Source organism: Passer domesticus, chromosome 11 (genome assembly GCF_036417665.1).
Source record: "Passer domesticus isolate bPasDom1 chromosome 11, bPasDom1.hap1, whole genome shotgun sequence".
Classification (NCBI taxonomy): domain Eukaryota; kingdom Metazoa; phylum Chordata; class Aves; order Passeriformes; family Passeridae; genus Passer; species Passer domesticus.
This window is the reverse complement of record NC_087484.1, coordinates 4786478-4798751: the sequence shown is the minus strand read 5'-3', so window position 1 is coordinate 4798751 and position 12274 is coordinate 4786478. Positions and strand designations below refer to the sequence as shown.

The 12274-nt window shown below is 43.0% G+C and overlaps 1 protein-coding gene across 1 annotated transcript in view; it reads left to right on the top strand.

Annotated features, from left to right (window-relative positions):
* SPATA16 (spermatogenesis associated 16) overlaps positions 1-12274 on the top strand; it is a 50847-nt gene that overhangs the window by 12350 nt on the left and 26223 nt on the right. The window contains exon 3 of the mRNA XM_064385115.1: positions 7033-7106. Coding sequence (XP_064241185.1) covers positions 7033-7106 — 74 coding nt within the window. The remainder of the gene's footprint in view (positions 1-7032; positions 7107-12274) is intronic.

Below are 12274 nucleotides of genomic sequence, written 5' to 3'. Positions count from 1 at the left end.
ATGCATTATATACTTTTCTTTGCTGAGCATCTTAATACAGTAGAACCAATCTATACCTTAACTTTTATCTATAGCCTATCATAACTAATACAATTACCATATTCATGTTAGTATTCTCCAGTCACTAAAGGTTAGTACATTACAGTTTAAGCTAGAAGTTGTTCTTCAGTTTTCTTGCAGTGGAAAATTCTGAGACCTTTTTTCTACTTGCAACATTTGCTGACTTGTTTGCCTGTGCTATCTTTCTGCTTGGTAAAAACATCTTCTTGTTTGAGGTGGGTTTATCCTTTGTTCTAAGTCATAAAAACCCCCTTCTAACTAACATACCCTTTGCCTCCTTGGTTATCCAGTAAGACTGGCTCAGCAATTCTTTTCTTCTGTATCAAAACTTGCTTCCATCTCTATTCCTTCCTCAGCTTCTACATTCAAAAGTCTTTCTGCTAAGCATACGTATCTGTGAGACTTTCTTGTCAAACTTTCATCCTTCCCAACACTCCTGGTTGTCATAACATGAATAATCCTAATTACATCCCTAGTTAGGCAAATGCTTGTAGGAGCATTCACTCATTCTTGGGCACTGGTGTGAGCCCTGATCAGGTCCCAGAGCTGTGCTGGATAAAAGTTACACCCACACAAGCACCTCCCTGGTTTCCCTGAAACCCTGGGCAGATGCTCAGATGTGCTCCAAGTGGAGGGTGGAGAGAGAGGGTGAAAAAAAATAAAAGAGAGAAAAAAAAATTCAAGATCTCAGGGTACACTGTGGTATGCTGCAAAATTTAGCCTGTGTGCAGCTGAAGAGATTGCTGGTGCGAATGGGAACTGGCAGGAGGAAAGCCTGCAAGAGGAAGTTCTGCTTGTGTGCTTCCACTGCTGCTGCCAAGAAAACCTCCAAGTTTCACCATGCAACAGAAGTTTTTAACCACCCAAGATGCTTAAATGAAAGAGAAATGCATGAGGAAAAGCAGCAGTGGCTTGCTATGTATCACCATTACTGCTAACATTAGACACTTACAAGGGACTTTCAGCTGAAGACCACAAGGTATATCACAAAATATTTCACAAATCATTAGGTAACTAATGGCAGAGCAGCCAGTGTGAATTAAGCAAAAGACTGAAGGGGTCACTTTGCTCATCCTTTGAGATGGATGCTGGTGGTGCAGCTCTGAAGCCACTAAAACAGCAGCAAAACAGCACAGGGAGTAGAAGAAGACTTTATCCAGGCAGACAAGCAGACTTGCAGAGAGGATTTGGGAAGATGAACTTCAATTTTCCACGTGGGACTTCAGCCAAAGGCTCCAGGACAAGCACTTTTCCTTCAGCAGGACACACACTGAAATTATGTCAAAGTAATCTCCCCTGGCTTTCACCCGACAGTACAGGCAGAAGAAATCACCTCCCCAAGCAAAAAACACAGACTTTTTCTAAATTTCTTAAGAAATGCAATTTCAGATACATCTGGAATATCTCCCCTGACCACAAACCCACCCAACCTTTGTTCTTTAATCTCAAAACACAGCTCACTATTCAGACAAAGCTGTTTCCAAGCTAAAAAAGAGAATAAAGTGTTGTGATTGTTGTCATTGAGATGTAAAATGAGATCTGGGAACTATCTCTTCTTCCTGAAATCTTGTTGGTGTGCTGACTCAGACAGAAATTGTCATCTACTGAATTATCAACAGGTGAGGCTCACTGCTCAGCCAGGTGTTTCAGAGCTCTGTTAGGACCATATGTTGCTTTGTGGGGAATCCTGTCTGGGATGCTTCTAAACCCCAAAAATTCACCAGTAGCCCAACAGATGAAGTGAAAAAGGGGATTTGTTTGGGGTGCTGGGAAGGAAAGTCAGGTTTTCCCTTTAAGTCAGGTTGAAGATGTTTAAAAATAGTAACAATAATAAATGGAGGGTTTTTTTCAAAATATGCTTTCAAAGACTGAGCTTTCTTGAGAAGTAATACAAATACATGGGCATATTTGAGAAGATGATATGAACAGAGAAGCTGTTCATAAATATGATTTCAAAAATGAATATAAATTTGTCGTTGGTGTCACTGCAGATAAGGAATCAGTAAATTTACTACATCAGCAGGCAGGAGGGAACACTGTCAGCCTTTTTCCCCACATTGAGTTGCTTTCAGTAGCTTTCAGGAAACTAGATGATTTTCAAGGAGATTATGTATTTTGTAAAGGAGAGGAACATTCTGACAGACTGACTCCAGCGTGGTTCCAAAAGCAGTGACTGTAGCAGTACTCAGAGTTTAGCCTAGTTTAACATAGTGTTATAGCAACTGTGCAGAGCTGCTTCTGCAGATTGTGTTAAACTAAGCCTAGCACCACTTCTGTCATCTCTCTGGAGTCACTGGGCTCAGTCAAACCCTGCTCAAGGTGCAGAGTGTGCTCTGCTCATCACAGGCACACATGCCATAGGGACACTCAGTCTCACTTCTGGAAATACAAACCTGGGCATTGTAAGCATAAGCCATTATTCACAGAATTCACAGAATCACCAGGTTGGAAGAGATTTTCAAGCTCAAGTCCAAACCAGCTCCAACACCTCAGCTAATCCCTGGCACCCAGTGCCACATCCAGGCTTTGTTAAACACACCCAGGGATGGTGACTGCACCACCTCCCCGGGCAGCCATTCCAGAGCTTTGTCACTCTTTCCATAAAAAACTTTTTCCTAACATCCAACCTGCATTTCCCTTGATGCAGCTTGAGACTTTATTTCTGCCTGCCTTTTTTTAATGAGAACCTGGTCATTCTATTCCTTTTCCTGCTCTTGGGCATCCCTTGCCTTCCCACCCCTCTGCACAGAGGGACCCCCAGAGCAGTGCAAGGGGGTGTGAGCAGCAGTGGCTGGATGGGAGCAGCTCAGCTTGGCACAAACACCACAGATAATCACATTTGACTCAGCCTACCCATCAGGCTGAGATCCCCTGAGATTTTGTCTCTGAAGACATGCCAGACAGAATTCTCTGGTTCAGAGAAAGTCAGAGTTTAGAGAGGGGTCAGGACTCTCTCAAAGTCCTCTGAGTGCAGCTTTCACTCACACAGCCCAGGACCAGGAGAATAAGCACAGGAAGGAGCCTAAATGCAAGGAGGTCTGGATTAATGTAAAGGCTGAATTTTGTGAGCTGCTCAGGGATGCCTCTGGCATAGAACAGGGGTGGGATGCCCCATGCAGAGTGCAGCCTAAGGCCATTTGGCACTGCAAGGCAGTCCCAGAAACACCACTGTGGGGTCACAGCATCTGCAAACAATTCCAAAGTGATGCAACCACTTTCTCTAAAGTGCCACTTCGTTAATATTTTTCCCCTCTTTTTGTATCTCTCATGTTGGAAGACTGCTCTGGACAAACACAGTGAAGATTTAAACCTCAGCAGGGAGAAAACCCATTTCAACGGAAAGACCATCATGGTCCTTGAACCAATGATTTGTGTATAAATTTGGGCTGGAATTACCAGGAAATTTTAGGCATTAGAAGGCATTTACCCATAGGATCAGCCTCCAACAGCAGCCACTGGAAGTGTCCTGCCAAAGGACACATTCTCACAGCTGATCAAAAATCCCTCAGTCACCAGAATGGAAGGTTCAGGAAAGGATCCTGGGCTCACTTCTGTCTTAAAACCAAGAAAATGCTCTTGGAGATGGCCAAGGAGAACCTGACATTCCTGGCAATATAAGGACACCATTCCTGGAGGTGTCCAAGGAATGGCTGGATGTGGCACTCAGCCATGGTCTGCATGACAAGGTGGTGATCAAAGGCTGGCCTGAATGATCTCAGAGATCCTTTCCAACCTGAATGATTCTGTGACAGCTGCCCCAGGGAAAGATAAGATGAAGGACATGTCTGTGCCAGGGGATGTGCCACAGAAGAACCCCAGGGTCTGTGCTGTCTCTAAGGACAGAACAGACACCAACCAACCCTACTTTCAAGGATGAGAGTCCTAGAAAAGGAACTTGCACCAAAAGGTGAACTTCAAAGCTCCTGGAGGAAGAACTAGCAGAGTCTGTGTGTCCATCAAGTCCCCAAGACCACGGGGTGTGCTCTCACACCTGCCTGCTACACATCCACAGGGAAAGATCTAACCAGATGAGCAATAAGGATGAGAGCAATTTTTCTTCCTTACTCAAACAGTGCAGGCTATTGCTGACACCTAACAGCCTTGGATCAGCAGTGAGGTGAAAATGTGCAACTTGCAGAAAAATACAGGCACCTATTTCCTTTAAAACTACAGGTTTAAACCTCCAAGTACAAAAGGTATTTTGCCCCTTTTTCTCATTAAGCTGTATAGCTCTCATCTTTCTGCTAATCAAAATGCTTTGCTGATTTAACAGTGTCACTGTGTTCTGTGAAAAGCTTAAGATAGCTCTTTTATCACCAGTTGGAACACCAGTGACTTGAAATTAGTTGTATACATGTAGGGGAAAACAGACTGTCTGTCCCTCTGCCAGAACAAACAACTCATCTTCATCTGACTGCACAGAGTAGGGGTAAGCAATCCGTAAGGAGGAAGAAGTTTTAGGATCTTAATAGCTGTGGGATGGCTGACTCAGCTTTTTGACATTCTGGTTAGAAAAAAATAATTAAAAATCATAGAATCTATACAATTTCATCAGCTGAAAAGCAAACCAGCTCTGCTAGCAGTAAACCTCAGCTCTCTGTAAGAGTTCAGGCCTGTCCCCTTTTAGTCAGGCTTGAAAAGGAAGTGTGAGAAAGCAAGGTGAATTATTTGGGCTAGCTTTTATGCCTGGGTTTGTTTTATGAGGCACACAGTTGTGCTAAGGAAAGATGTGTAAATCCTTGGGGCTGGGGATACCAGCTGCCTGCCTCCTGCCCACACCTGCCACCTGCCTGTGCGTCCTGCCTAGGCCTCCTCTTGGGAAAACAGGAAAGTTTATCTTCTGTCTCTACCCTCATTGTTTCAATTTTCTAAACTGAAAAAATAAATTAAAAAAAAAAATCCAGTTATAGTAAGAAAACCAAACAAATCTGTTGTCATAGCAACAGAATCCCCCGCCCCCTCTGATCACAGAGTCCCTCAGGGCTCACCCACAAGGACAGGGATGGGCAGGGAGGGCTCCCACAGCTGGGGAGGGCTCATTCACACCATTATTCCAGGAGCTGCTGGCTCAGAGCCCACCAGGGGCTGCAGAGCGCTGATCCCAAAACCAGTGCCAAGTGGACACATGACCCAGGATTAGGAATGAAAGGGGAAAATGAATGAAAGTGGATCTGGTTTTCCCCAAGTGGAAAGGGTTCAAGAGCCTCTGACGGTTTGTGATTTCCATCCTCAGAAATGCAGCACTTCTGGGAGCCCTTCATAAACTGGGCCCAGGAAAGCAGCTCTGGCAAGTGCTGGGACCAGCCAAAGCCCAAAGGAAGGCCAACATGGCCTACTATTTTTTATGACTCCAACATACATGGTTCGTCCATGTCTAAAATGTATCAATCATCTCTGTGCCACACATATTCTTCTTTATCACCTGAAACTGTCAAACAGCAGCTTGATCAGACAGAATCCCATCAGGGGCAAGAGGAAGCCTTCAATTCTAGTGTTTCCACAGCCCCTGCCAGAAGTAAACCCAACCTTTGACACCCCAAGGTCTGTCCCTAACTCAGGGAGCAGAGCAAGCCTAGAACAAGCATGGACCACATCCCTCTGGATGTTTCACTGCATCTCTGTTACCAGCAGCTCATCCCAGCCATCCCATCCCATCCCTTCCCCAAAAAGCTCCACAGTGCAGCCAACACTGGCACAGGTTCCTCCCACACCTCCTGGGACCTGTCCATCACACCCATCCCAAGTGTTTGTTTCCTACCAGGCCATGGAGATCCCAGTCTCACTGGGCTTAGGGAGCTGTTGTCCTGATCACGCCCTGTCATTTTAAAAGGCTCCTGATTTCCCTGTGCATCTCTCAGCTCACGTTTGGAAAGCAGCTTCTGTGTCCTTAAGTGGCACTTGCCATTAAACTAGAAACATTTTTTATCATTGCAGAGCAATCTTGATACCACGCAGAAAGTTGGAGTCAGATAACAATAAATACAATAAATCTATTCTAAATACAGGGGTCATTTTCCTCCTATGAAACTTATTCTTCTTTCAAGCAATGGGCTAACAACTCAAACTCCAGCAAAGACAGCAAGTGTACCCCATCACCAGCCTAGGTGGGTCTGGCAGGGCAGAAGTGTTTTATAGCAGTTTCCCAATGCATTTAAGGCTCACTAGTGAAATGTTCAAAAGGAACTTCTAGTCAGTCCTCTGCAGAAATTAGCAATATCAAAATATTGAACACATATGACAACATTTTGCCCCATTTTGGGGCTAGTCTACACATAAGTCAAACCAGACTGTAGCAACTTTATACCTGCTCAGTATTCTGTTTATCTCTCCTCATGTAATGGTTTCCAAATGCCTCCATGCCATCAAAGTAATGAGGTTACATGTAATTAGAATATACAAATGTATTTTAAAATTAAGTGTTATTATTTTGTACACTTTTCAAACAGCATAATTGCATTAAAATTACTACCTTCTGCTTATTTCAGTTATAAACATCACTTTCCTTTTCTAATCTCAGAAGAAAATAAGCAAGGTCATCCAGAAGAGAGCTATAGCATATTTTGCATCTTATATCTCAGGCTCAGTGCTATTGTATTAGAGATCTCTAAATGCCCAGGTGTCTGCATCAGAGCTGATCTGAATAGGAATAATAAAGTTCCTGTTAAACTGAAAAAACAGAGCTCTACTTACCCTTTCCAAACAGGAGGTCTGCACAGGACTAACACCACAGTGCAGTGGCTGTGGCCCTCTGTTAGTACCACTGACTGCAGATCCAGGTGAGCTCACTTGAAGGAGATGCACAGGTAATTTTCAGCCATTTATCAGCCTCTCGGTTTTAGCAGCAATTAGGGCTGAATAGCACAGGAGAGTGAAAGTTACTCTAATGTGCATGGGCTGTGATTATTCCTGAGGCTCTGCCATCTGCAGAGAAATCCTTCTCTCCCCTTCTGGGCTTCTCTCCTTTCTCTGCAGCTCAAGGGGAGCAGCCAAGGATTAAGGAGCTGACCTTGAGTCCTGCCCCCATGAATTTCCCAGTATTTACCACGGTAAATGAACACACAAACATTTAGCAACAATGCTAATCTCTTGTCTTCTTTGGGAGTGGAACACTTTGGTGCATTCCAGAAAATTCTGCCTATTTCCATACCCTCACCATCCATTTTCCTGTCACAGACCTACGTGGCTGCTGCAGAGTATTTGGCTGGGCAGGGGCTGTTGGTGTCAGCAGCTGTCACGCACCAAAAGCTGCCTTTGACTCTGCTCTTACAAGTCCTGTGCATGCCTGGAGATGGGCTGAGGGAGAGGTTCAGGATCCCTGCTCTGCTCCTCACCAGCAAGTAGAGAAATATATCTTATTATTCTGCACCACCAAGTGGCCAGATGGAGCAGAGATTGCAGAACACCTTTGGATCCAGGCTTGCCACATCACCTGCGTGGCTTTGGTTATGGTGGGGAAGTTCATATTGGCCTGAACTGGCAAATAGGGAAAAAAACCCCACAGTATATAAAGCCTCATATCTTGAAAGAAGAAAGCTCATATTTTTTTTCTGACATCCCTAAGGTGCTCCTAAAGGTGTGTGGTCAAAACTGCTTCCATTCTTATTCATTTCCATGTTTCAAATTTAGTGGTGGATGGTTCTGAAAATATGAGGCAAATATTTCTGAATCTCAATAAAGTGCTTGTGTCAGAAGTAGGAAGAAAGCTCATATCTTTGTTCTTTAGAGATTAATCCCTCTATCTTTAAATGCTGAAAAAAAAAAGAACTATGGCATTTCATGCAGAAAGATGCATTACATGGTCTAAATAGGAGTTATTTTCACATTCTTTTGTACCTTATGTTCCTTGTTCTCAGTTGAACTCTCATTTAGTCACTCTCAAGGTACAAAGAGTGAGGTCTGTTGCTGATCAACATTACTTGTCCAAAATCCCCACATGACAGAGCAACTGATCCTACTGCATAACATCACACATCACATTTAATATATGATATTGATTTGTGACAGGGCAGGGAGTGGTCCCTCATTCTGGTTTGGGAATATCAGTCCATGTATTGGGAGATTTCTTTTTTCAAAATGTTAATGAGCTGGGTCACTGTTTGAGGATCTTAAAACAATAATTTCATAAACAGTATTTCCTTAAGTAAATATTTTACTTAAATCTGGTTTCAGAGTGTCTCACAGGCTCATCAGCCTCTCAATTGAAATCTTTGCTGCCTGAATTTCCATGGGCCGTATGGAGAGGTGTTCACCAGGAATCAGGACCCCAGCTCAGTTCTTTAAGCCTTCATGTATTGCAGTGGGAGACAGGCCTTTAACTTTCCTTAACTAACCTCAATTTGTCCTTTGGGTTTTTGGTCCTAAATATTTTTCAGTGCCCAGCCCTGTAATCATATTCAGACAGTGTAATTCCACCTGTGTCCCTTCCTCTGGAAATTCATAGTTCCCTATCTCATAGTTCATTTTGGTTCTGTGCATTGAACTTTGTAGACCTTCAACAAGTCTCTTACTTGGGTGCATTTGGGGTTGGATACAGGCCATACAGAGCCTTAATCCTTATGTTTCTTTTTTCAAAAGAAATCAAAATTTATTTTTCTAATAATTTAGAGTAGTGGAATTTTCCTTTATAAGCCCTGAGGTCACAGCATTGGTCCTGGCCTGTGTGTGTTCCCTGTGACCAAGGAACTGAGAAGCAAAAGTGGGATGGAGGCACCAGAAGGCTCAGAGGGGTTTTGTGTGTGTGCCTCACCACTCCTGATGGCATGCAGGGCAGTACAGGGGGAACCTGCCAGGGACAACAGCAGATGTTGAAAAACTAAACAGGAACACCAGAAATGTGAGTGTGGTTCTGGTTATTTAAATAAGGACAAATTAAGAAGGAAGAATAAAGAGGAAAGGCATTTGTCTGGAGTGCAGCAATGCCTGGAGACTTCTGCCATGATCAGAGTGGCATTGTGCTGTGCAGGCTGTGAAGGATTAGCAAACAATGGAGCCAGGGGACTCACACACCAAATCAGTAAATCAGTCAAATATGAGTGTCTGCATTTCACAGCTGATGCTGAGAAACAGCGAAAGATGAAGCAACTTGTCCAAGGATTGATGCCAGGTTTGTTCAGAGCTCTGTGCACCTCTGGAAGCAGTGCCAGGCTGGGAGAAGCAAGCCTTGGCTCAGGGTTAAGGACCTGACACTTTTAACCTTTGGAACGACAGCAGCCAAGGGGACAATACAACTGTGGGATCCCAGATTGTAAATGGCCACTTGCAAATGGGCCTCTGACTGCAAAAAACCACAAGTTTCAATGCTTCAGATTGGCTTATATTCGGATTGGAAGTCCCTTATTTCTGTCAAGGTGGCTGCAGGAGCAACCACCACTCATGTACAGAGCTGTGGATCAGCCACTGCCACTGCCATGGGAGCTGGAAGCTTTGCAGTGGATCAAAGGCATGGAATAACAGGACACATCCATTCAGTCTTCCCTCATGTTGTGCTACAGGGTTATTTCTTGTTTGCAGCTCAGGACACACTGAAGGTCTTTCCTCAGAACCATCACCAGCTCAAGCAGGCAAAGCTGGGTGCTTTGCTCACCTCCTCTGCTTCATCCACAGGGTCCATATGTCATTCCTGAGATTAAACCACTCGGAGCCCATGAGCAGTTTGCCAATTATTTTCAAGGCAATGAGGATTTTATCCTTTGTTCACCCTGTGCCGGCTGGGCTGACGATGTTCAATTAGAAACTGCTCTTTGTTCTAGCGCAGTCAGGAGGATTCTTGCCAATGATTTGAATGAGCATTGGATAAAGCTTATGGCTAAATCCAGTCCTTATGCAAAAATCCATGGATTCTACTGAATTGCTTTTCTCCCAGTGAAATTAATGGGAGCTGTATGAGAACATCTAAGAGAAGATTTAGTTCCTGTTTGTAACAATATGTTACCCCCTGATACTGGGCCTGTTCTGAAATGTTTATTGCTAAATCCATGTATTTTTGGTTATATCTCATTAAGAACATAATGCAGCCTTGGAAAGTACATTCTGAAAGGGTATTACAACCGGATTGGGATTACTGTTTGTGAGAGACTTTTAACTAGGGGGAAATTTCAAATTCAATTTACAATAATGTCAAACCACAATTAATATATAGGCAATGATAAGGGGAACATGCAGAAGTACACATTGATAGCACTACATCAACAAATAAACTTTTGGAGCTAGTAATTAGGTACACAAGATTATTATATGTTTAATTGACTAAAGCGACAATTTGGAATTACATCTAGTCACATTTAATTGGATTTGGAATCTCTAGAGGAAAGGAAAGAGAAGAGGAAAGAGAGAGCAGTGTAGAGAGGCAGCCATAAAAGCAAACTGATTTTCTAAAGTCTGTTAAGACTCTGCATTAATATCCTTTGCACAATACATTTTTAATATCCTTCAGCCTAGAAAGAGCAATGCAATGATTGTCACAGACAGTGGAAGTACTAAAGCATACTCAATTAGGTTATTACTTTTAGTTTGGGGTGGGTTTTAAGCTAACAGTTTAATCAAAGGTGAACTATGTCTGAGTTTGCCATAGACATAAGTGGTATTCCAATGCTGCCAAGATACAGAGTATTGCACACGTTCATGCTGTCCTAGGAAGAATGTACTTAAATGCAAGATTTTTCATCCCCAAATACTTTAAAGGAAAAAAAAAAAAAAGAAAAGCCAGGCTAAGATATTGTATAGTATCCATTAAATATTTCCTTAGAGCAAAATACTGAAAAGTTACTAAAATAAAATGTCGCTTTTTGGCAGATAGTTTAAAAAATTTACCAATGTTTGTCTTAAGGCTGGACAAAGACTGAGAGTTATGTGTAATCTTTTGGTAAAAAACTCAGGTTGCACTCTTCTAACATCACCTGCATTAAATATTGCTATATGCATCCTTCCCTCCCTGTACACTCATTTATTCTGCTTTTGTCATGAGGAGGGCTGTGATTGCTGACTATACATTCATCATGACGGGAGGCACCGTGTGTGCAACACCCGACCCCATCCATCTGTATTGGCAGCTAGAAATTGATAGCCCAATGAGGAAGGAGGTGCTTATCTCACTATTAAGATCAAAATGAAGGATTGCTGCTTAAAAGACTGCCGACAAAGGTAGCTCTTGGGCATATCAATCAACAGGACGCGATCCAGTACCGCCGTATTTATAACGAAGTAGATTTTCTTGGACTAATTTTAAGGGCAAAATTCAAGGTTGTTAACCCTTGACTCATACTTCAATTTTATGGAGTGCCATAAAATTTAATTCTGGATACTGTATAGCCCCCTAAGCTATTTTTTGTGAAGTCTTCCTACCTTAGTGACACTTTCCTCTCGCAATTTGCATGGTACTAATCCTCTGACACCTTTCCAAACTCCTCAACTGGAAGGGGAGCAAAAAAATGGCTGTAACAAATGGTCTCAGAGGAACCTGCAGTGCTCTGTGAAGGATGAGTAGGCAAGACCCCACTCTTCCAAGATTACTGATGTGAGGAGTAGACCATTGACTTTAATGCGACTCGTGCCTTGAGTGATACTTACTTAAGATGGCTGTTCAGCCCCATCAGCACAAATTCAAGTTGAAGGGTACTTCCTTCTACTTGAGTTTCTACTCCTTCCTGAGGAGCAAATTTTGTGGTAATATCCTTTATTTGGACAGGCTCATTTCTACAGGTGTTTGGCACTGCCAGTGAAGACCCAGCCTTCATCCCCAGAGGGAGTGCAGCATTTGGGCCTCAGGTGGTGGGAAACCCTCCTGCCTCCCAAAATGGACCTGGTCCTCGGGCTCTCTTTTTCCATACAAAGAATTTAAGGATTGTAGGAACAGCATATGTCCCATGCAACCAAATTTCATGGTTTGATTATGATCCCATTTATTTTGGCTTATTCTGTGAGAACACCAGTTACATCTGTACTTCACGTGAAGTGGTGCAAAATGTGTCTGACATAAGCCAGAGTAATAAAGATCAGAATGTGATTTTTTTAAATCTTCCCTCACATAGCAAATTCTTCCTTTTTTAAACTATTAATAGTTGCATTCTTGTTGGTAAAAATGGAATAAATCTGAGTCCCAGGAGCTGCTGGATTTCAGTACTGCTGTGAGTGCAAAGTGCATCTCATTCAGAGAATTACCCACTGGGCTAGTGTTTGCAGTGCCTCTGAACTTTCGTATGTACTTTCCAGCACAGAA